The sequence below is a fragment of the Tenrec ecaudatus genome, chromosome 12 (genome assembly GCF_050624435.1).
Source record: "Tenrec ecaudatus isolate mTenEca1 chromosome 12, mTenEca1.hap1, whole genome shotgun sequence".
NCBI classification, from domain to species: Eukaryota; Metazoa; Chordata; class Mammalia; order Afrosoricida; family Tenrecidae; genus Tenrec; species Tenrec ecaudatus.
In genome coordinates this window covers 46,084,690-46,110,551 of record NC_134541.1, presented here as the reverse complement: position 1 = coordinate 46,110,551, position 25,862 = coordinate 46,084,690, and the positions used below count along the sequence as shown (strand labels likewise).

The window sequence follows — 25,862 nt, the reverse complement described above, 5'->3', positions numbered from 1 at the left end:
TTTATTTATTTTTTTAACATTTTATTAGGGGCTCATACAACTCTTATCACAATCCATACATATACATACATCAATTTTATTAAGAACATCTGTACATTCTTTGCCCTAACCATTTTCTTTTTTTTTTCTTTTCTTTTTTTACATTTTATTAGGGGCTCATACAACTCTTATCACAATCCACACATATACATACATCAATTGTATAAAGCACATCAGTACATTCTTTACCATAATCACTCTCAAAGCATTTGCTCTCGGCTCTTTTTTTTTTTTTTTTGATGGCATGGCTTAAAGAAACAAATTCAAACTGTACTGAAGGTATTACCTAAAATCAAGGTTTCTTTTTTTAAAATCATTTTATTGGGGGCTCATACAACTCTTATCACAATCCATACATACATCAATTGTGTAAAGCACATTTGTACATTTGTTACCCTCATTATTCTCAAAATATTTGCTTTCCACGTAAGCCCCTGGCATCAACTCCTCATTTTCCTCCTCCTCCCTACTCCCCCTCCCTCCTCAAGAACCCTTGATAATTTATAAATTATTATTTTGTCATATTTTTTACACTGTCCAACGTCTCCCTTCACCCACTTCTGTTGTCTGTCCCCCAGGGAACAGGTTATATGTAGATCCCTGCAATCGGTTCCCTCTTTCTACCCCACCTTTCTTCGACCCTCCCAATATCACCCCTTTCACCAATGGCCCTGAAGGGATCATCTGTCCTGGATTCCCTGTGTTTCCAGTCCCTATCTGTACCAGTGTACATCTTCTGATCTAGCCAAATTTGTAAGGTAGATTTGGGATCATGATAGTGGGGTGGGGGGAGGAAGCATTTAGGAACTAGAGGAAAGTTGTATGTCTCATCACTTCTACACTGAACCCTGACTGGCTTGTCTCCTCCCCATGGCCCTTCTGTAAGGGGATGTCCAGTTGCCTACAGATGGGCCTTGGCCTGGGTCCCCACTCCGCACTCCCCCTCATTCACAATATGATTTTTTTGTTCTTTGATGCCTGATCCCTGATATCTGATGTGTGACACCTCGTGATCACACAGGCTGGTGTGCTTCTTCCATGTGGACTTTGTTGCTTCTGAGCTAGATGGCCGCTTGTTTACCTTCAAGCCTTTAAGACCTCATGCGCTATATCTTTTGATAGTCGGACTCCATCAGCTTTCTTCACCACATTTGCTTACGCACCCGCTCTGTCTTCGGTGGTTGTGTCGGAAAGGTGAGCATCATGGAATGCCAATGTAATAGAACAAAGTATTGTTGCATTGAGGGAGTACTTGAGTGGAGGCCCAATGTCCATCAGCTACCTTAATACTAAACCTATAAATATATGCACATAATTCTATTTCCCCATCCACATATATAAATATATTTACATATGTACATACCTTTAATTAGACCTCTATAAATGCCCTTTGTCTCCTAGCTCTTTCCTCTATTTCCTTTGACTTACCTCTTGTCCCACTTTCATGCTCAGCCTTCATTTAGGTTTAAGTAATTCCTCTTGGTTACATTACCCTTGACCATGCCCTACCAAGATTCGTACACCCTCCTTACCACCAATTTGGATCACTTGTTGTTCCATTTTCCCTGGATTTGTTAACACCACCTCCTTTCCCCCCTACCTCCCTCTCTCCCATGTCCCCCAGAACTGTCGGTCCTGTTGTTTACTCCTCAAGATTGTTCATCCAGCCTATCTTATTTAGACAGACCTGAGGAGATAATAACATAACTAAAACAAGACAGAGCAAAACCAAGCAACAAAAGAAAACAAAACAACAAAAAGCCAATGACAAAAAAACACAACACAATAACAACCAAAAAAAGCTTGAATTTAGTTCCAGGACTGTTTGTTGGCCTTTAGGAGTGTTTTCTGGTCAAATCTGATGGGGTGCCAAGCCTAGCCACAAAGTCTATTTTTGGTATTCCCTGGGACTTTGTTGCTCTGTTCCCCTTGCTGTTCTGTTGCATACCATCAGAGTTTTGCCTCGGTGTGGTGGGATCAGATCGGGCACAATTCCCACATTATGTCTCCAGTATTGTCCCTTGTAGGGCATTGCGTCAGTGAGGGATGTCTTGTCTCATAGTGGGGTCAGCCACATGGTCCTCTCTGTGGACTGGCTGCCCTGAGCAGGAATCTCGTCCTCAAGGCTTGGTGGGCCAGGATGTGCTCCACTCTTTCTTCCTCCTACTTCATCCACTCCCGTGTGCTCTGAATAGACACTCTCCCTGAGTTGCAGTCTCAGTTCTGTCCCCTGAAATAAATTCTTCTGGGGGGAGGGCCAGCTGTCCACATAGTTGGGATTGGAGCTGGCCTCTCAAGACCTCTCCACTGGTTCCCTACTCCATGCCGGCATGTTGCATTTACTTATTGGAGCACCATGTTGAAGGTTTTCCTCTTTCCCTGTGGATATATAAACACTACCCTCCCCTTGGGTGGGTTAGTGCCCTGTGGCCCCGCTACCCATTTATTTTTTATTTTTTTCCTCCTCACCCCACCTTTTTAGTTGGCTACCATATGTATCCCTGGATTTGGTCTGGCCCCTACCATACTACCTGGTCCTCACCCGAGGAATGTTTGTGTGCAGTAGCTTTTTTCCCTATGCCCTTTTTGCATAAAATCAAGATTTCTGAAATTAGTGAAATACCAAATGAGATGTTTCAACAAACAGATGCAATGGTGAAAGACTTATCTATGTCAAGAAATGTGGAAGACAGCTACCTGACCAACCAATTGGAAGAGATCCATCCTTGTGCCCATTCTAAACAGAGGTCATCCAACAGAATATGAAAATTTTTAACCATATCATTAATAGAATGAACAAGTAAAATTGCTGAAGATAATTTAAAAAATAATTACAACAGCATATGAAAAGGGTAACACCAGAAATTCAATCCAGATTCAGAAGGGGACATATGCCAAGGGATATTGCCTCAGATATTGGGTAGATCTAGGTTAAAATCAGAGAATATCAGAAAAACAATTACCTGTACTTTATTGACTAGATAAAGAGATTTGCCTGTGAGGGTCATATCAAATTATGAGTAGAATTGCAAAGAATGGGAATTCCAGAATAATTGAAGGATTATCTCTTAGCCTATGTACAGATTCCTCATGAGGATACTTAATTATTCTGGAATAAGATAACAATGGGTTTAAAATTAGAAAAGGTATATGAGAGGATACCCCCCAAAACACAAATTTTCCCAAAATTATGTATTTAAATTGTTTTAACAAAATAACCTCACCACAATCAAAGTACTCTCCATTATACTTAATACATTTGTCAAATCCGTGATTCTATCCTTGGAAACATTTTTCAAACTCATCTGTTTGGATGGCTGACTGCAGCTCCCTCATTGTGTTCTTCACCTCTTCTGAATCACCCAATTGCTATCCTTTCACACCCCTCTTCATTCTCAGAAACAAAAAGAAGTTGCATGAAGCAAAGTCAGGTGAGTCAGGTGTGTGGGGGCAAAAGAGACATTCAGTCTTTGTCTAAAACTGGTGCACTGAGATGGCTGTGTGAGCAGGTACATTGTCATGTGGCAAAACCAGTCCCTTGTCTGCCACAAATCAGGGCTTTTTTGTTGTATACTGTTAAACTATCTTTTCAGAACCTCTACATAGAAAGATTGATTAACAATCTGACCTGAAAAATTAACTCCAAATGCACTATCCCCCTCACGTCAAAAAAATAAACGAGCATCTTCTTGAGCTTTGATTTCACTTGACGAGCTTTTTTTGGGTGATGTGATGAGGGCATCTTCCACTAGCTTGATTGACATTTACTTCTGGGGTCGTAAGAATAGCACCTTGTCTCGTCGCCAAAATGACCTAGGAAAAAAAAGTCTGGGTCACTTCAGAATTATTCTTTCAAAGCACAGCATGTTCCCACCCAATGCTCTTTTCCCTCGTCAGTCAGAAACTGAGGCACAAATTTCACTGAACTGAGATCCAAGATAGTCCAGAAAACTTCACCATCTATTCAATGGTCCTTTGTCAGTTTTCAAGCACAAATGCAAAATTTTGTCAGACATTTTTATTCATTTGGGAAGTTGATGGACATCCAGAATGAGGTGTGGCATGAGTTGACATTTCACCTTTTTTGAAACCACTCGTACACTTGACTTTTTCCCATAGCGATGTCCAAGCTGTGTTCAACATCACAACAGTTGCTGTGGTATTTTTCCTGAGTAGGAAACAAAAATTCACAACTACACACTGTTCTCTTAAATTGTCCATCACAAAAAATGAAGTTCAAGCAAAACTGCCTTGATGGAAAAATTCACTGTGACCAGAGAGAACCTTCCCAGTTAATGCCACTGGGTGCACTAACTCAGAGTGAGGTCCTTGATGCTCGTCTAGAGGGAAAAGATGTGTCCTATGGAAGCTGGGAGGAGATTTTTTACAGTTTTGGGGGTGTACCCCCTTGTATTTCCCAATTGTATCCTATCACATGTATTTAATCTGTTTGCTAAGCAAGTAGTTCAAGAACTGGCCTGTATGAATAAGTACACAGCATCAGTTCTTCTCGTAAAGAGCGTGCCTTAAATCAGATGAGTTACAACGACCCTCTTCGACAGAAATGTGACAAAAATAGATCCCGGGAGCCCTGAATCTCTGAGAAATGAAAAGGTGAGCTGAACACCAACAGAAGAACTAAATGGTAGAACCCACACCAAGAGTTCAAGAGGAACTGCAAGTTCTAGGCTGACCAACCATAAACTGAGTAATCCCATCCACAGTGTAGACCAATCTCTAGAGCACAGAAATGGGATACCCCTTGTTCCACATAAAATCAGGCATAAAGAGGAAGACCTGGGGTCTAATCTAGTCCACCCATAGGGTGGTTGCATGCCTCCCTCCACATTTCTGGGGTGGCAAATAAACTCTGAGAGAGAGGTGGACCTGCCAGGGAAGCCTCATGTAACGGTAGGCTAACTAAGTGGAGGATGTATCATACTAGGTCCCCCACAACACCCTGGGACCTGCAGGGGACACAGGCCCACAAATGTGCGCTGAAGTAGGTTGTAGTGAAAGCTGTGATTACCACTGAGCCCTCGTCCAGCACTCAGCTTCAGTGAACATTCCAATTCTAGGCAGTCGCCTGGGCTAAAAAGGACAGACTGGGATGTGGGTTTTGTTTTTAGGTTGGTTTTTTATTGTTTGTTGTTTGCATTTCCTTCGTGTTTTTGTCTTGGTAAATAGTTACCAGAATCAGAGAGGCAGAACTATCCCTGGGGACCATATATCCTGGCAGTCAAAGTCAGACTAAGGAAGGATACTTGAGAAGTTGTCAGCTCTGATTTTGGATTTGGATTTGTTTTTCCCTGTTCTTTTGTAAACCACAAGGAAACAGACATAGGAAAATAGGTGTAGAATCATCCCTAACTTCCCATAAGCCTCTGTTGACCAGAGAAGTCACCAACTTCCATCCTTGAGCATCTAAGATTGCACTCCTGTGTGCATCCTGGGTGGACATGTACTATGACTGAGAAAGAGAATATAGTTGTTGGTTCCAGTCTGAGTGTTTGTGTGTTGTGCCTGGGTGGGAGGGCAGTTGTGATTATTTGATTGGTCTTGGTATTTGTGTGTGTGTTTGTTTTGTTTTTGTTTACTGTGTTATTATTGCTTTCTTGTTCCACTTCGTGGCATCTCCCATGCACACATGGCCCAGTAACCCCTGCAGCTTTAACAGCTGTACCTTGTGGTCAAGGGCCAACTCCTGCCTGATGCTGGATTTGTTAGTCTGGGTAGACTAGAGAAACAAATCCATGGACACACATATGTGTATAAGAAAGATATTTATATGCAAAAGCAATTGAACATTGAGAAAACATCCCAGCCCAGTCCAGATCATCCATAAGTCCAATATTAGCCCATATGACCAATAGCAATCTATAAAGTCCTCTTCAGCCTTATGAAACACATGCAATGATGTTGAATGTGGAAGATCACAGGTTAGTGGGTAGAAAGTCTTTGGATCCAGTGTCATTGGAAACATCTCAGCGCTGCCAGGGGTCTCTGCATCAGGGTGGGTCCATGTGTCTTCTCAGCTGCTACGCCTCCAAGGGTGTGAGCAGAGAGAGAAGTGTCTCCCACCTCCAAGGAGGAAGTCCCAGATTTCCCAGAATTCTCAGGAGAATGCCATGCCCACAAAAAAGTCTCATTGGCTATCTCTAGATTGGCAACCTAGACTCCATCCCTATACTCTTAATCCTTAAACTGACACCAGATTAGGTGACGACCACACTGGATAATTAAGAGAGAAGACCAACAAAAAATTGAAACGTTTAAATTACGGTTTGGCAAAGAATATTGACTATAGCATGAATTGTCAGAGGGACAAACAAATCTGACATGAAGTACAGCCAGAATTCTGTTTAGAGAACATTTCACATACTTTGGACCTGGTCTGAGAATACACTAGTCCCTGGAGGAGGACATTATGTTTAGTAAAGTAGAAATTCAGCAAAAAGAGGAAGACACTCAATGAGATGGATCAGAGTGACTGCAATAATGGGCTCCTACACAGCAGCTTTGGCGAGGATGGTGCCAGACTGAGCACCATTCTTTCTGTTGTGAGCAGGGGCTCCCTGAGGCAGAACACGCTCAAGAGCACCTAACGACAACAGTAATAAGACTTACCTCACACTATTATCAGATCGATATGTGTGAACATATGTTACCAAGCCAGGTCTTGCTCACTGAGGCTGAGAAATGAGACTGGCTGCAAGTGAAAGTGGAAACCTTTCCTTTGGTTGATCAAACAAGGAATAAGCCTGGACTGGAGATATCAAGGCAAACTCCCCCCAAAAAGAAGGACTTGCAGTGCTGTGTGTTTGTATCAGTAATAAATATGTAACCCATTCCCAAGGAATGGTCATGAATAAGCTTGAGGGCAGGGTTATGATTCTTGACCAGAAAATGACTTGCAGGATCTCTCACTTTCACATGTTGTCTGAGTTTTTCTAGTGTCATCTTTCCAGGGACTTCTATTTACTTGACCACGGTACTTTTGCTCGGGGGTCACCTGTAGGTGGTGACTGCCCTTTCTGTGCATATTTGACAAGCCAGATCGGGTTATAACCTGTCAGGGGAAGCCAGCTCCTAATATATCATTACGGGTCTGGTAGGCACAATTGAACAGCAACAGTAAGTAAAGATCATAGTAAAGCTATAGAGAGCATGAGAGATAGAAAAGTATTGAAATAAATGGAGTCAGACACGATTCATGGTAGCATGCTCACCTCAGCCCCGCTTGGTGGTCCACGTGGAGGGAGAGAGAGATATTTAATGCTAGCCCAGGCTTTTATATTCTCTGGGGACATGCAAGCCCCCTGATTACAGGTGAAGACATACATAACAGGAAGGGATTGTGCTATAGGTAATACAGTAATGGGAGGGGGTGATCTAGGGGTATCCACCTCATAGGAAGAGGAGGGATTGGGGGTATACATGTGGCAAGATGGGCTGATCCTAGATTTAGAATGGCAACTTAACTTTGGATGTCACGGAGCCAGTTGGCCTGTTCCCTGGCTCAACTGATAGAGACCATTATTGGTAGGGTGTGAACACTTGGTAGCTTGTTCGCAGGCCTCAGAAAGCAATAGTTCATTGTCCTCCCCCCACAATAACCTCCCCTCCCACAATAACCATGAAAGGGATAGTTTACTAAGGAATATGACTCAAAAGACACAGATCATCTGAAATGAAAACAAAACAGGTTACTTAGAGCCTATATATGAGGTATGTACATGTTTCATCATCTCGTGACAACATCTATTATCTGCCAAGTGTAGGTTGGTTCATGGGTCAAGCTGTGAAATGTACAGCATTACACAGGGTGAACAGGTTGGGGAGTAGTCTCACCTATCAGCCTCATTTTTAAAACGGATGAAAAAACTGCCTGACAGAGTATGGGCTATGTAAAGTCAGCTCTTGTCTTTTACATTCTGGGCTTAGTTAGCTTTAGTGAATTTTAATGTATGTAGAAGGCAAAATGCATTTTGATTAGTGAGAGAGTATAGAAATAGTGTTATGTAGCTCCCAAACTTGAAGACTTCTCCTTGCTTTCTGGACTCAGTAGGGCGGGTATCTGTCAGATAAACTTAGTACATTATTCTAAACCCCTTTAAGAAAAAGTATTATAAAGCATGCTCATAGCAACACCCATCTGCCTAATGTTGGTGGATGGCTTTGATAAACTCTCTATCCCTGCACAGTAGGAAGCATTGTGTTGACTTATAATTTCATACTGTAACACCGGCAGTAAATATATATATATATATATATATATATACACACACACACACACACTCACTCAAATAGGGAACATTGGAACATTTCAACCGTTCTCAGTATTTTAAAAGCCCACACGCTGTGTAAGTAGCCTATTTATAAATGACTAGCACCTCCTAGCTGCTACTATTGTGGTGTAAATTACTAAGCAGGCTAGTACTTGGCCCTTTTCCCATGTAATTTATATGAAACCACTACTCAGTAAAATGGTTATCTGGAGCACCATTAGAATAGGATGACAAGAGAGCAGACTGAAAAATAGGTGGCAATGTAACCAAAAAAGATCTCCAATAATTGCCAAAGAATAAAGCCAGGAAATTGGGTATAAAATTAACCCAGCACCCAAGTAATTCAGAGCTTTGTAACCAGCCATGGACTAGGCTATTCATATTACAAACCTTGGCTGCTTTTCTTCACAAATTGTTACTGGCGATCAAGGTCCTGCTGCCACCCAAAGACAGACACAGGTTAATTCAAGAACCCCTAAATTGTCTCTGCAAGCACTAGACATAAGTAAACAGTGGGTTGTGCTACCTCCAAATTGCTTCAAAGATCCAGGGAAACTCAAGCAATTTCTATACCTTAAACTATATGACAAAAAGCAATGACCCCAGGATACAATTGATACTCTAAATAACCTGACAGAAAAGGTAGGTTTTGCAATGAACCATTGATCGTAGGAAATTATCTGTAAATATATTTCTCTAGGAGCCATTAGACTACCATCCTGTAAAGCCTCATGCCCCCTTGTTTATCTAAATTGGGGAATTCTTCCTGCCAGGACTTACCAAACCGCTACCCACCGAGACCTCTGAAGCAGTAAGCTTCATGTCTGACCTTGTTCCTAACTGCCTTCTTGAGTTAGAAGATTCCTACTGATGGAGCTTAAAAATTTTTTTACTGAAAGGGAAGAGCCTGTTACATTTTGGATTTTTAAAAAACTAAATGCTACATTATATTTCTAGTATTTAATTAACAGCAGGCTTACTCATTCACCTTCTCTATCAAATGAAATCTGAAATTTATTCCACATCATTATTTGCAATGGCATTAATGGCCACATATTATTTTATCATTATTTTGTCAATTTGTTACATTTCTCACTTGGGGTTACTACTGAAGGAAAGGGTTTCTGCCTGCCACACCTTGCACATTCATAATCTTCTTTCACCAGTGCTTAAAAAAATTGTTTTATGCCATTAAGTTGCTTCCATCTCTTAATGGCTCAACAGCAGCGGTTCTCAACCTGTGAGTCGCGACCCCAATTCATAACAGTAGAAAAATTACAGTTATGAAGTAGCACTGAAAATAATTTTATGATTGGGGGTTCACCACACATGCATAACTGTTTCAAAGGGTCACGGCATTCGGAAGTTTGAGAACCACCGCGCTACAGGCTAGAGCAGAACTGACCTCTTCCGTAACACACTTACTGCGACTGAGCAAGTTGATGTTCTGCCTCTTCTTTCATTTCTTCTACTATAAATAAATGTCCTCTTTGCCATCTCTTTAATGTCACACTTTTTAAATTCCCTGTGGTTGAGTTCACTCTTTAAACTGCCCACAAGCATAGTGCTGTAGTCCTGTTTCATGTCTCTACGAGCAAAAAGGGAGTGATGTGCCTTATACAAAAACTCTTGTGCTAGAGGAGCTTTGTTGAGGCATGAGCTCTAGTGCTATTGGCCACTTATCCAATATTAATGAATCAGTAGCACATATTAAGTAAGGCGTCTTTAAAGAATGACACACATAAAAAGTTTACATAGTAATAAATTCCTGAAAATGTTTTGACTAGAGGTGTACAGGAAGCTTACCCTGTAATTCCCATAGGAAAAATGGAACTGTTTGAAAATCCTGTGTTTGGTGACTTTATATAACTACAGTAAATAATTAAATCAACTGTAATTTCTCTTCATTTCTAACCTTTCTCCTTCCACTTTTCCTTCCCTCATCTGGTTGGCTTTTCCTTCCCTTCTCTGCTCTCTCCTCTCTTCTCTTTCCTTCCACTTTTCTCAATAGCCAGATAACCAGAGGAGGACAGATTCACCATATCCATGATGCTGTCAACTTTATGCAGTTCATTATATTGGATCGTACCATGCCAGAGCAAAGCTCTCAAAACTCCGAGAGCACAATTTGATGTGTTCAGTGGAGGATACGGAAGAAGAGAGCAGACTTGTACCACTTGTTTGAAACATAGAGTATTCTTAAGAATTCTTACAATATGTGGTAGGTTGATATGTTATTGATGTTGGTGGCCCTCAAATGGGTTCTAACTTATCATGACCCCATTTACAACAAAAACACTGTCATCATGTGCCATCCTCAAAATCAATGCTGTGTTTGAGCCTATTGTAGCCTCTGAGCCAATTCATCTTGTTAAAAGTCTATTTCATAGGAACTGTTCTCTCCTAATAACATATCCAAAGTACAGAATACATAATTTTGCTATCTTGCTTGTAAGGAGCATAGCAGTTGTACTTTCTCCAAGACAGATTGTTTGTTCTTCTAGAAGTCCATGGTATCTTTAATAATTTTTGCTACTACCATAACTCAAATGCATCTGTTTTTCCCAGTCTTCCGATTTTATTGTCCAATTTTCACATGCATATGAGGCAATTGAAGAAATTCAGGCACATCTTAGTCCTCAAAGTGACACCTTTGCTTCTTAATCTTTTCAGGAGGTCGTGTGTAACATATTGCCTAATGCAATCATTTGCCAATGCATCTTCTGATATCTTGACCCAATTTCTTTACAGCTGCTTCCATAGACATTGGTTCAATTAAGTAATTGACAATTGCAGTCTTTTGTCTATGTGTCGTGATGGTGTCTATTGGTCCAATTGTGAGCACTTTGGTTTTCCTTTAATTGAATTGTAGTCTGTACTGGAAGCAGCAGTCTAGTCTTCATCAGAGTGTGATTCAAGTTCTCCTTGCTTTCAGCTAGCAAGTTTTGTAATCCTCATAGGACAGGTTGTTAACGAGGTTTCCTCCAAACCTGTTGCCACATGCTTACTCATATTGCCCAACTTCCTAGATAATTGTTCAGTGCACAGATTTAGTAAGTGAAATGATACAAACTGACACACACTTTTTCATTATTTTAAACCATGTTATGCTTTAAATCTTTGTTCTGTTCAAACAACTGTCCCTGGGTCTATGTACAGGTTCTGCATGAGCACAGTTAAGTGTCCTTGAATTTAACATTCTTCATAATATTACGCATAGTTTGCTATGATCCATAGAATTCAGTCTTTGAATAGTCAAGAACACACACATAAAAATGTCATTAGTATTATCTGCTTTTAGCCAGATTCATTTGACATAAGCAATGATGTGCCTCACTCCACATCCACTTCTGAACATCTGGAAGTACCCTGTCTATGAACTTCTACAACTGTTTTTGAGTTATCTTCAGCAAAATTTAAATTGTATGAGCTATTTTTTTAATCAGACAACTCTTCTCACAATCCATACATACGTCCATTGTGTCAAGCACATTTGTACATTCATTGCCTTCATCATTCTCAAAACATTTCATTCCTAATTAAGCCCTTGGTATCAGCTTCTCATTTTCCCTCCCTCCTCCCTCCCCCCTCCCTCGTGAATCCTTGATAATTTACAAACTATTATTATTTTGTCATATCTTACACTGTCCAACGTCTCCCCCCACCCACCTTCCCGCCATCCATCCCCCAGGGAGGAGGCTGCACAGAGATCCTCCACCTCACCCTCTGGCATCGCCATTGTCACCACTGGTCCTGAAGGGATCATCCTTCCTGTATTCCCTGTGTTTCTAGTTCCTATCTGTACCAGTGTACATCTTCTGGTCTAGCTGGATTTGGTCTAGCTGGAGGGGGGGTGCATCTGTAAGGGGGTGCCCAGTTGCCTACAGATGGGCTTTGGGTCTCCAATCTGCACTCCCCTTTATTTACAATGATAAGATTTTTTTGTTCTGTGATGCCTGATATCTGATCCCATTGACACCTCGTCGTCACACAGGCTGGTGTTCTTCCATGTGGGATCTGTTGCTTCTCAGCTACATGGCTACTTATTACCTTCAAGCCGTTAAGACCCCAGACACTATATCTTGTGATAGTTGGGCACCATCAGCTTTCTTCACCACATTTACTTATGCACACATTTGTCTTCAGTGATTGTGTCGAGTTGTGCATCATGGAATGCCATTTAATAGAACAAAATGTTCTTGCATTGAGGAAGTACTTGAGTGGAGGCCCAATGTCCATCTGCTACCTTAACACTAAACTATAAATATATTCACATAGATCTATTTCCCTAACCTCATATATAAATATATTTACATATGTGCATGCCAGTATTTAGACCTCTAAAAATGTTCTTTGCCTCATAGTTCTTTGCCCCATTTCCTTTTACTTTCCTCTTGTTCCACTATGCTATTGTTTAATAATTTCTGCATCCTGTTGAATCACCTTTCTTGGGAGAGGGCAAAATTAAGGAGTCTTTCCATCAGTTGCCAGGTAGCTGGCCTCCAAAATTCTTGGCATAGATGAGTGCATGCTTTCAGTGTTTCCATCAGTTTTTTTTAAACATTCCAATTGGTATAATGTCAATTCCTGGAGCCTTGTTTTTACCAGCAACTTAAGTTCAGCTTGGACTTCTTCCTTCAATAACCTCACTTCTTGATCATGTGCTGCTATTATCTTAAAAGAGTTCTTTTTGGCCCCATGGGATTCCTTTCACCTTCCTTTGATGCCTCCTGCATCATTCCATATTTTTGTCCATAAAATCCTTTAACACTGCAACTCAAGGCTTGAATTTTTTCCTTCAGTTCTTTCAAGTTGACTTCTACTGGGTTTATTCTTTCCTTTTGATTTTTAACTCCAGGTCTTTGCCATTTTGTAGTGCTTTGCTTTTTCTATGCAAGTTTCCTTTCGAGATTTTTCGTTCAACTCTTTTACTTCCCCAAAAGTGAACAGGTTTCAGCAGATTTTCAAAACTAAAGACAGACTAGAAAGAAGGAATAGGCTACCCACTTCAGAGGAATTACCCACAGAAAACCTTGTGGATGGGAACTGAGCATTGTCAGGTAAGGAGCACCTCTTGAACAGCAGCAGACCATTGTCAGAGATCGTGCCAGATGATGAACCCTTCAGGTCAGAAGGGACTCAAAATGCAAATATTGAAGTGGATAGAGTAAAGAATTTTGGAGTAAAGCATTTGAGCCATTTATTTGCTAGTGGAGCAAAACTCAAAATAAGAAACAGCTGAAAACATCTATTAATGGTTGAAACATAGAACGTATGAAGTATGAATCTAAGAAAATTAGAAGTGTCAAAAATAAAATGGAATGCACAAATATCAATATCCTAGACATTAGTGAGCTGAAATAGACTAGTTTAGGCAATTTTGAATCAGGAAGTCATATAGTTTATTATGCCAAGAATGACGGACTCAAGAGGAATGGGATTACATTCATTAAAAAAAATTTTTTTCAAAAGCTACTTGTGATAGGAAAATACCTAAGGGTATACAAGGAAACTTAGTCAATGCAATTATTGTCCAAAAGTATGCCCCACCCCCTAAAGATAGTGATGAAGAAGTTAAAGAATTCTACCAACATCTTCATTAGAAGTTGATCTAACATGTAATCAAGATGCATTAATATTTACTAGTGTTTGGAATTCAAAGTTGGAAACAAAGGAGGAGAAACAGTAGATGGAAATGAAGCCCTAGTGATAGAAATGAAGCTGGCTTATTCAGAGCAAATACCTATTTTCTTTTTTGTTTCCTATGGCATCTCTTTTCTTTTTTTAATTATTTGATCATAAATTTATTGTTTATATATATTTAAACCATTTAATTAGGGGCTCATACAACTCTTATCACAATCCATAAATACATCAATTGTGTAAAGCACATTTGTACATTCATTGTCCTCATCATTCTCAAAACATTTGCTCTCCACTTAAGCTCCTGGCATCAGCTCCTCATTTTTCCCCTCCCTCACGAACCCTTGATAATTTAGAAATTATTATTTTGTCATATCTTGCCCTGTCCGACGCCTCCCTTCACCCACTTTTCTTCTTTCGACAACACGAAAGGCAACAATACATGTGGAATTCTCCTGATGGATTACATAGAAATCAAATTGACTACATCTCTGGAAAGAGACAATGAGAAATTCAATATTAGCAGATAAAAGGAGGGCAAGGGCTGACTATAAAACAGACCATCATGTGCTCATATGAAAAGTTCAGGTTGAAGCTGAATAATATTAAAACAAGTCTATGATAGTCAAAGTACAAGTTGGAGTCTATCCCACCTGGATTCCAAAAACAGATTTGACACATTGGACACTAATTACAGGAGACCTGATGACATCAAGAGCATCATACACGAAGAAAGCAAACAGTCATTAAAAAGAAAGGAAAGAAACAAAAGATCAAAGTGATGTCAGAAGGGATTCTGAATGTTGCTCCTAATCTTAAAGAAATGATGAAGTCAAAGAGCTGAATAGAAAATTTCAAAGGGCAGCTCTAGAAGACAAAGTCAAATATAACGAAATGTGCAAAGACATAGCATTAGAGAACCAAAAAGGAAGAACATGCTCTGAAACTAAATTTCAAGCCTTGAAAAATTTCAAGCCTCGAGTTGCAAGATGGGAGGAGTCTGTGGACAAAAATATTTCATGATTCAGGAAGCACCAAGAGAAGATGGAAAGACTAGATAGAGTCACAGTACCAAAAAGAACTAATCTCCATCCAACCATTTCAAGAGGTAGCATATGATCAAGACCCAACAGTACTGAAGGAGGAAGTCTAAGCTACAATGAAGGAAACTAGAAAGCTGATGGAGCCCGGCTATCAAAAGATATAGTGTCTGGGGTCTTAAAGGCTTGAAGGTAAGCAAGCGGCCATCTAGCTCAGAAGCAACAAAGCCCACATGGAAGAAGCGCACCAGCCTGTGTGATCACGAGGTGTTAAAGGGATCAGGTATCAGGCATCATCAGAACAAAAAATCATGTCATTGTGAATGAGGCACGGAGTGCGGAGTGGAGACCCAGGGCCCATTTGTAGGCCACTGGACATCCACTTACAGAAGGGTCTCTGGAAGGAGACGAGCCAGTCAGAGTGCACTGTAGCAACGATGAAACATGCAACTTTCCTGCAGTTCCTAAATGCTTCCACCCACCACTATCATGATCCCAATTTTACCTTACAAATCTGGCTAGAACAGAAGATGTACAATGGCACAGATAGGAACTAGAAACACAGGGAATCCAGGGCGGATGATCCCTTCAGGACCAGTGGTGAGAGTGGTGATACCCGAAGAAGGGAGGGAGGGTGGGTTGGAAAGGGGGAGCTGATTAGAAGGATCTACATATAACCTCCTCCCTGGGGGATGGACAACAGAAGAGTGGGTGAAGGGAGACATCAGACAGTGTAAGATATGACAAAATCATAATAATTTATTAATTATCAAGTGTTCATGAGGGAGAGGGAGTGGGGAGGGAAGGGAAAAATGAAGAGCTGGTGCCAGGAGCTTAGGTGGAAAGCAAATGTTTTGAGAATGATGAGGGCGATGAATGTACAAATGTGCTTTACACAATTGGATTATGTAATTGTATGGCTTTTGTATGGATTGTGATAACTGTATGGATTGTGATGAGATTTGTATGAGCCCCTAATAAAACAATTTTTAAAAGGAAACTAGCAAATACAAGTCTTCATGAATGAATAGAACACCGACTGAATTATGTCAACAAGATGTTGAAGCACTGGAAGTACTCGCTCATCTATACCAAAAAAAATTGGCCAACTCACTGAAAGAGACCCGTATTTGTACTGATTCTAAAAAAAAGATGACTTCCATTCATGTGAGAATTTTTGAACAGTATTATTACGTGCAAGCAAAATATTGCTGAAGGTCATTTAACAATGACTGAAGCAGTCAGTAAGAAGGAGCGGCCAGAAATGAAGTGCAAATTCATCAAAGGACATAAAATAAGACATATCTTTGCTGATGCCAGTGGATCTTGGCTGAAAACAGAGAATAGCAGAAAGACATTTACTTGTGTTTCATTGACTATGCCCAGGAAGTGGACTGTATGGATCATAACAAGCTATGGGTAGCCTTCAGAAGAATGGGCATCTCAGAATACTCTATTTGACTCATGGGGAACTGAACCTGGATTAAGAGGCAGTTGGGCAAACAGAATAAGGAAATACTGCATGGTTTTAAAAGTGCATCAGGATTGTATGCTCTCATCATACTTAATCTATATGTTAAGCAAATAATCAGAGAAGCTGGAATATGTGATCAGGATTGGAGGAAGACTTATTAACAACTTGAGCTATGCAGTTGACATAGCCGTGCTTGCTGTAAGTAAAGAGGACTTGCAGCACTTGCTGATGAAGAACAAAGATTGCAGCCTTCAGTATGGATCACAGTTCAATGTACAGAAACCAAAAATCCTCAAAACTAGACCAAATGGGACATCAGGAGGTCAGGGAGACAAGATGGGAGCTGTCAATGATTTTGTCTTCCTTGGATCCACAATCAATGCTCATTGAAGTATCAGTCAAGAGATCAAATCATGCATTTCATTGCTTAAATTTACCACCCAGTCCTCTTTAGAGTACTGAAAAGCAAGTATATTACTTTGAAGACTAAGGTGCACCTGACCCAAGCCCTCATCATTTCAGTGGCCTCGGATGCTTGTCAAAGTGGGACATTGAATAAGGGAAGCTAAAGAAGAATCAATGCATTTGAATTATGGTGCTGGCAAAGAATATTGAAAGTACCTTAGACTGCCAAAAGAACAAGCAAATCTGTTCTGGAAGAAGTACAGCCAGAATGTTCCTTAGAAGTAAGGATGGTGAAGCTCATCTCACATCCTTCGCATATGCTATCTAAAGAGACCAGTCCCTAGATGGATTGGTCAGTGGCTGCAACCCGTGACTCAAACATAAGAACATAGGGATGAAGCGGCACGAGAGGTGTTTTGCTCAATTGTACGTAGGGTCATGTGGTTGAAACAGACTTGACAGCCCCTAACAACAGCCTCTGTCCACTGCTTTTCATGGAATCATAGCAGTACTAATTAATGTAGAAGTGAATATCTGACTTTGAAATCCTTTTATATTTTTATGGTCATATGTGTGAAATATAAAACTAGAGGGTCAAAATAACCTGTCTCCTGTCTGAAAAAAATTGCCTTGATTAGTCTCCTATTGGATGTTTTTAACGTAGTTGCCATGATTTTTAGATATATAAAGTGAGTCTACATGGACTTCACTCTACATGGACTTCACTTGGGTGTTTTCATTGTTCCAGGGCAATGCGATCGGTCTTCATGGGCTGGGTCTCCTCTACTTTTACGGAAAAGGAGTCCCTGTGGTGAGATAAAATGATTCATTACTTTCTCAACGTGCTTCTGGCGTTTCAAAGTGTAACATTTGTTGCCATTCATTAATTTAAAGGAATTCCTCTCTATTACCCGGCTTCTCAAACTATCACCATAGAGAACAAAATAAGCACTTGAATTGTTTGCCAAGTAGATGAAAAAATACACTTAACATAAAAATAGCAATCCCAATCATATATTAGGATCATCGGTTATAAGTAACGATCTTATAGATCATCTAACCCCTGGGGAATTGTTGTAATAGAGAAATCTTTCGTCTCAGGTTAACTCCCGTCCTTTGAATGGCCTGCCCCAATATCTAACATAATCTATTGTCCATGAAAGGACATAATTTATAGTGAAAATGAGATAATTTCTTCCTAGGAGGATTTTATATAAGGATGAAATATAATATGTAATACTTCAGCTACCATTTTTATTATCCTAAAATACTTAAGACACTAACTTTACTCTTCAGAAAATAGATTGAAAGCAATTGTCACATGCCGTTAAGCACATACCTTTCAGTAATAAAGTGTAATTATCTTGCAGAATTATGCTGAAGCACTTAAATACTTTCAGAAAGCTGCAGAGAAAGGATGGCCCAACGCACAGTTTCAGTTAGGTTTCATGTACTACTGTAAGTGCTACAAATGCGGGTGCTTTGTTTAGAATGACAAATACATTTTCAAGTCTGCTATTTTTCTAACAAAAGCGAAAGGGCTGGTATGAGCGGTTTAGATAGACTGTTCAGGCAGCGCTTTGAAGGAGAAATTTCAAGACTGAGGGAAACAAGTTGGTAGAGGCAGCAGGAGGCATATCATCAGACAATTCACTTTTGAAAAGATCAACTTTGAAGTGCCATTGTGAAATACCTATTGCACATACATATCCAGAAGGAACATGACATTCAGAAGTCAGACAAGGAAGAGACTTGGGAAGCATTGACATACAGGTGATAGTTCAAGCAGGCAAAGGGAAGAGAGAGGCTGAGAGGAAGGAGTAGCCAGCCAAAGTCTGAGCACTGGTGAACTTCAGTGCTGCGCTGAAAGATGGGAAGCAGAGAAACAGTCAGCAAGGAAACTGAAAAGACAGAGGAAACTTGAAAGAGGGGGGGCAGCAAAAGTGGGAGTCAGGAGAAGGAATGTACTTAAGAAACCAAGTAGAACATTCAAGAAAATAAATGAACAAACATCTATGTGCAATGCAGTAAGAACCCAGGTTAAGAATAAAGAAAGACTTTGTCAACGTGGAGGCTGTTGATGAGAAATTTTGACTGGTGGGGATGGAAGCCACGTGGCAGCAGGTTTGGTTGTGAATGGAATATGAGAAAGAAGAGATGAGTGAAAAGATTCTTGCAAGAAGTGTACCTTCTAAGATGAAACTGGAATAATAGCTAAGGTAGAGCAAAAGGCAAGAAAGAATTGTTGGGGTTTTTAAATCAATTTTGGGGGGGCTCACACAACTCTTATCATAATCCATCCATCCATCCATTGTGTAAAGCACATTGGTATATCCGTTACCCTCATCATTCTCAAAATAGTTGCTCTCCACTTAAGCCCCTGGCATCAGCTCCTCATTCTGCCCCCCACCCCATTTTTTGGTAGAGAAAATAAAACCAGCTAATGGAGGTGGGTAATGAATCATGGGTCAGATGGGATCATCGATGAGAAGAGGTTCTGAAAAACGTTGGGGTAGTAATAGGGCCTGATTGGGAATTGGAAGCAGGCCTCATTACCCTTAACAGAGAGGACGGATTTTCCAGCCGTCAGCCCTGGAGAGACAGAGGAAAGGATGGCACATATGTCAGTATGGAGGGTCAAGACCATGCATTATCATTTTTACTGATAATGAGCACTTTTTTTCCCACATAAGTGATTCTAGAGTAGGTTGGCTTTTAATTGGCTTTTCTTACCCTGTTGAAAATTATTTATATATATATATATATATCCATAGTATTATAATGAGGAAAAATGAACTAACGTATGGCTCAAAATCATTTTAATTTTCAGCTGGCTCGGGAGTGTGGAGGGATTATAAACTTGCCTTCAAATACTTTTACTTGGCATCTCACAGTGGGCAACCCCTTGCCATTTACTACCTGGCTGAGATGTATGCGACAGGGACCGGGGTGGTGAGATCCTGCCGAACGGCGGTGGAGGTGAGTGGCGGCACCCTTTGGCAATCCTTTTCACTTGGCACTCAGAGGAAGCGGTGATATCCTTAACTTGCTGGTGGCTTCGGTTTTTATAAATATCACCTCTTTGTCTCCAGTTGACAAATATGAATACTGACATTTGCCAGAGGTGGCTCAGTCTGGGAAAGGGAGAGAAAGAATTGATCCCTCCTCTCTGTCACATTTGGCTTTTCATTGGGTTAGAGATCATCTCAAAATTCAGTTAAGGAGTTCCACTTTCGCCTTCAATCAAATCTCTAGGGAAATTTAGCACTTCTAGTGCAGTTGGAAGTTGCTACTTAGGAAATGGAAGCCTTGATTTCACCTAGAAAATGTAGCCCACTTCTGTCCAGAAAGCAAGGTCCTTACATTTTGATGATGTGGATTCTTTCAGCAGAGTGAAACACTTTTAACAAAGATGTGCTTTAGGACCATATTACCTTTCACTGATGTATTGAACCCTTCCTCTGTACCAGTATGAATACCTACAAGTTGCAACCTGGCCCCTCTGAAACTCATTTCAAAAACTGCCAGCTAATAATCTATCTTTAGATCTGCTTCTTTGCCAACTTCCTAATGAATTATGTATGGCTAGCTTCTTGTGGTTACATAAGAGCTATTTAGCTCAGTTGATGTGTGTCCCCACAGAGCTCTGCACACCTCTCTCATGGTTATGTCACCTCTACCCTCAGGCACTGTCTTCCCTTCAGTCTCTCCTTCCCACAGCAGCTGTGGCCTGTAGCTTGCCCTCACAGAGCAACAATACTGAAAGAGTTCCTTAAAAAAAAAAACAAAAACCCGCCAGAGTCCATCATTCTTGTCCAATAGTCCTCAAGTCAGGAAAGTTTTTTACAGAAGTGTGAAATAAACCAGAGGAAGTTTCAGATTAAGGCCCAAAGGAAAATGAAAATATTACATGTATGTTCTTTGTTCCTATGAAATATATTAATTCTCATCCCAGGTAATCTGCTAATGCCATGCTTTTGACCTTCAATCCTGATCAGCTAGCATGAACAAAAGAATGGCTTCTTGCACCATTTGCTGGGGATGAAATGTATTGCCTAACTCTTCTGTTTGCTTTCTCTTCTCATATTCAGCTTTATAAAGGTGTCTGTGAACTAGGCCACTGGGCTGAGAAATTCCTGACAGCATACTTTGCCTATAAAGACGGTGATGTAGATTCTTCTCTTGTTCAGTATGCACTACTTGCAGAAATGGGGTATGAAGTGGCTCAAAGCAATTCAGCATTCATTTTGGAATCTAGTAAGATAAGTTAAAATTCTCTGCAATTCCTGACTTATGCATATGCCTATTAGACCTCACAACAGAGGGATTTTAAGTCTTTTTAATGGAATTGTTTTTCTGCTTGTTTTTTAGAAAAGGCTAAAATTCTTGAGAAAGAGAAGATGTATCCAATGGCACTTCTCCTATGGAATCGAGCTGCCATTCAAGGTACAGAACCTAGGCAGAATCAGTAGACATCTGGTTGCAGTCTAATAGGCCTCAGCTGCCCTCTTGAGCACAGAGAAAGGTAGAGAACGTCCAGTTGATGGCATTTCCAACCATGATAGTCAGTGCTGGGTTATCCTGCAGGACGTGTCTAGTAGTTTATATTCCTCATTGTTCTGGAGGGCTCTGATTTAGCAAACCACAGATATTTTTCTGTGGCTCATTCTCCATGGTACTGAAATAGTCATTTAAAATTTGACAAATGTATGTAAACAACCAGTTGTCCGAGTTTGTTTTGTTCTTTACTGAATGAATCATCGATGTGACTATGTCACGAGTTTATGTACAAAAATCACTATGTATCTGACTCATTTGATTTCTCTTTTAATATCCAATTGATGATTGCCACAAATGTTGTATCTCTACTGTTGCCATGATCCTCTCCTTTTTTCCTGGAGCCCACGTCCTGCTCATCAGGATCTCATACGATAAGGAATGTAAGAAGCCATTGGTGGGGAAAGAACTGGCAGCTGGCATAGATATTCTCCTTCATCCTCTCTTTCTTTTCCTTGTTATATTATGAAAATGTAAGAAATACAAAAAGCTGTGCTTATTGGCATTTGGATTGTGAACAATTATTTTGTATTAAGAGGGTATGTTTACTTCCAAGGGCTGTGTTCTTGTTGTTAGATGCCCTTGAGTCAGTTCCAACTCACGCACAGCCTCGTCCTGGGCCATCCTCCCACTGTTGTGAAACGTCAGCCCACGCTGTCGGCACGGCTCCTCGGGAGTCTGCCCTTTTTGCGCTGCTCTTCTGTTTCACCAGGCTTCATGGAGCCGTGGCTGTGGAGTGGGCGACACTTTGGGCTGCTAACCAGGAGGGCAGCAGTTTAAATCACCAGCTACTCCAAGAGAGAAAGGAGAAGCTTTATATCCTGTGAAGAACTACGTTTAATTGGAGGATCCCATGAAGGGAAGGGGAAGGTGGGGGACAAGGGGGAGAAATGATCACAAGGATGTATGTGTAGCCCCAGAGGATGGACAACAAAACATGGGTGACTGGAGACAGTGGACAGTGTAAGATATGAAAACACCACCTACCCACCACCACCTCCACCTCCACCAATAAAAACCAACCAAAACCAACCAAATTTTAAAAAAAGATATGAAAACAATAATAATTTATAATTTATCAAGGGTTCATGAGGGTGGTAGGGGGAGAGGAAGGAGGAGGAAAAAGAGATGCTAATACCAAGAGCTCAAGTAGAAAGAAAAAGTTTTGAAAATGATGTTGGCAACCTATGTACAAATGTGCTTGACAGAATTGATGTATGGATTGTTATAAGAGCTGTAAGAGGCCCAAATAAAATGATTTATTTAAATTTTTTTAAAAGAGTTACTGTCTTGGAAACCCACAGTAGTGGTTACGCTCTGTCCTATAAGGTCACTATGAGTTGAATAGACTCCATGGATATTTTCCAGGGAATGGTCTCTTTTGGTCACATGTGCAAAGTATGTCATGCGATGAAATCTCATCATGTTTACTTCTAAGATGCATTTTGGCTGTACTTCCAAGACAGACCTGTTTGGGATTTTTGGTCATCCGTGGCCTCTTGTTGTCAATAAGCCTGCCTCCAAGCCTGTGCCATATTCTTCTTCATATAGTGCAACCCATCAGAGTATTTCCTCAGCACACCTCAGAATTAGTAGGTAGTCGAGTATACAAATCTGACACACCCTTTACTGATTTCTAACCCTGCAGTAGTCCTTTGCACCACTGCACAGGTTCTACACGGGAACAATTAGGTGTTTTAGAATTCCAGGTCTTTTCAAGGCTGTCCATACTTTATGATCCACATTGTCTAATGCCTTTGCATAATTGATAAAGCACAAGTAAATATTTTTTCTGATATTCTCTGCTTTGAGCCAAGATCCATCTGATGGCAGCAGTGAGAGTCTTTGTTCCTTCTGAATCCAGCCTGGACCTCTGGCAGGTTTTTGTCAATGTACTGTTACAACTGTTGTTGAATGATCTTCCCAATATGACCGCTGAAGACAAATGCGTGCATAAGCAAATGTGGTGAAAAAAGCTGATGGTGCCCGCCTATCAAAAGATATAACATCTGGGGTCTTAAAGGCTTAAAGGTAAACAAGCGGCCATCTGGCTCGGAAGAAACAAAGCCCACATGGAAGAACACCATCCTGTGTGACCACGAGATGTCGAAGGGATCAGGTATCAGCATCAAAGAACAAAAAAAAATCTTATCATTGTAAATGAGGGGGAGTGCAGATTGGGCACCCAAAGACCATCTGTAGGTAATGGGACATCCCCTTACAGAAGGTGTCACGGGGAGGAGACGAGTTGGTCAGGGTGCAGTGTAGCAATTCTTAAATGCTTCCTCCCCACCACCACCCCACTGCCCCATGATCATGATCCCAATTCTACCTTAAAAACCTGGGTAGACCAGATGATGCACACTGGTACAGATAGAAACCAGAAAAACAGGGAATCTAGGACAGATGATCCCTTCAGGACCAGTGGTGAGAGTGGCAATACCAGAGGGTGGAGGGAAGGTGGGGGAGAAAGGGGTAACTGATTATAAGTATCTACATATACCCTCCTCCCTGGGGGATGGACAACAAAAAAAGTGGATGAAGGGAGGGAGACGTTGGACAGTGTAAGACATGACAAAATAATAATAATGTATAAATTATCAAGGGTTCATGAGAGACGGGGGAAACGGTGAGAGAGGGGAGAAAATGAGGAGCTGATGCCAAGGACTTAAGTAGAAAGCAAATGTTTTGAGAATGATGAGGGCAACAAATGTGCAAGCGTGCTTGATATACAATGGACGTATGTATGGATTTTGTGTGACCCCCCAATAAAATGATTTTTTTTAATTTCTTGAATGTGATGGTAATGATATGGTTCACTACTTTGATTATTCTATGGGGTCATTTTTCTTTGGAATGTGCACAAATATGGATCTCTTTCAGTCAGATGACCAGGTGGATGTCTTCCAGATTTCTTGAACGAGTGAGTGCTTCATCAGCATTTTGAAACATTCCAGTCAATATTTCATCAATTTCCTGTTGTTGTTGTTGTTTTTTTGCCACTGCCTTCAGTTTGGCTTGCACTTCCTCCTTCCTGACCTTGGTTCATGATCATACACTATCCCTAGAAATGGCTGCATGTTGACTAGTCCTTGTGGACACATAGTAATTCCGTTCTTTCCATCTTCTTTTGATGCTTCCTAAAGCATTTAATATTTTTCCCATAGAATCTTTTAATAATGTAACTGGAAGTTTGCGTTTTCCCTTCAGTTCTTTCAGCTTGGTATATGCTGAATGTGTTTTCTAGTTCGGTTTTCTAACTCCAGGTGTTTGCACATCTTATTAGAATATTTTGCTTTGTCTTCTCAACTGCCTTTTGAAGTTTTCTGTTCATCTCTATTAGTCATTTCTTCCATTTGCTTCAGCTACTGTGTGACCAAGAGCAAGTTTCAGAGTCTTTTCTGAGATTTATTTTTATGTTTTCTTTCCTTCTTACCTTTGAATGAGCTTCTGCTTTCTTCAAATATGATGTTCTTGAGGTGATAACACAGCGTGTCAAGCCTTCTGTCACTAGTAATCAATGAGTCAAATCTGTGCTTAAGATGTTTTTGAAATCCATGTGGAATATACTCAAGGCCGCTTAAAATCATCTCATGCGAAGGTGAAATCATCTCTTTTCAGAAGAAGTGAACAAGGCTAAAAATTAATTGCTCTGATTCTATTTCTAATAAGAGTCTAACATGAGTCACACTTGTGCTTCCTCAGATCCAACTGAACTGGTAATGCAGCAGCAAGTAATCAATGTGAGTTTAATGAGAAATTCCCCTAGAAAGAAAAATCTGTGTTTTCCAATGCAATAAAGACTTTGCCCAAACAAACAAAGGAAAAAAGGCGTGGCCTAAACTGAGGAAACAGCACAGCCACTCACTCATCGTGGCAGATCAGCTCAGTTGCAACAAATATAGGTTTACTCCGAGTTTGGACACCGCACCAATGAAAAGAGACATTGAAAGGGAGGTGACATTAATATTAAACAAGATTTCCCTAATGGGAAGGCAGGTCACTAAGAACAACTCTGTGTGCCACAAGCGAGAGCAGGCATGAATGTCCCTAAAATATGGCTGATGAGAGTCTCACTTGGGGGCCACACTCAGTGTTATCGAGTCGATGCTGACTCCTAGCTCCCTCATAGGCTTGCCTGTGGCTTTCCAAGACTGTCACTTTCTCTGCCTGCTCTTTCTCCCATAAAGCTCTTTGTGGTTTCCAACTGTTTATCTGTGGGTTATCATGCATAGCCCACAAGGAAATCTAATAATGGATGTTTTTAATTAGTCACTGGCCATGCAGTGACTACATGCCAGGAGAGGGTCGAACCTTCAGGTCACAGTCGGCACCCTGCAATGATGAGATGCAAGTGGATATGCCTTCGCCTGGCAAGTTATTTCTTTGAGTAGCAGTCAGGGTTACACTATGCCT

The 25,862-nt window shown here is 40.7% G+C and overlaps 1 protein-coding gene across 3 annotated transcripts in view; it reads left to right on the top strand.

Annotated features, from left to right (window-relative positions):
• Positions 1–25,862, top strand: part of SEL1L2 (SEL1L2 adaptor subunit of SYVN1 ubiquitin ligase) — a 100,263-nt gene that overhangs the window by 56,871 nt on the left and 17,530 nt on the right. For 2 of the 3 annotated variants that reach the window (XM_075527840.1, XM_075527838.1), the window contains 4 exons: positions 17,638–17,700; positions 18,260–18,347; positions 19,720–19,868; positions 21,261–21,335. In XM_075527840.1, coding sequence (XP_075383955.1) covers positions 17,638–17,700; positions 18,260–18,347; positions 19,720–19,868; positions 21,261–21,335 — 375 coding nt within the window. Of the gene's footprint in view, positions 1–17,637; positions 17,701–18,259; positions 18,348–19,719; positions 19,869–20,980; positions 21,147–21,260; positions 21,336–25,862 lie in introns of all 3 variants that reach the window. The other variant, XM_075527839.1, reaches the window with a different exon arrangement.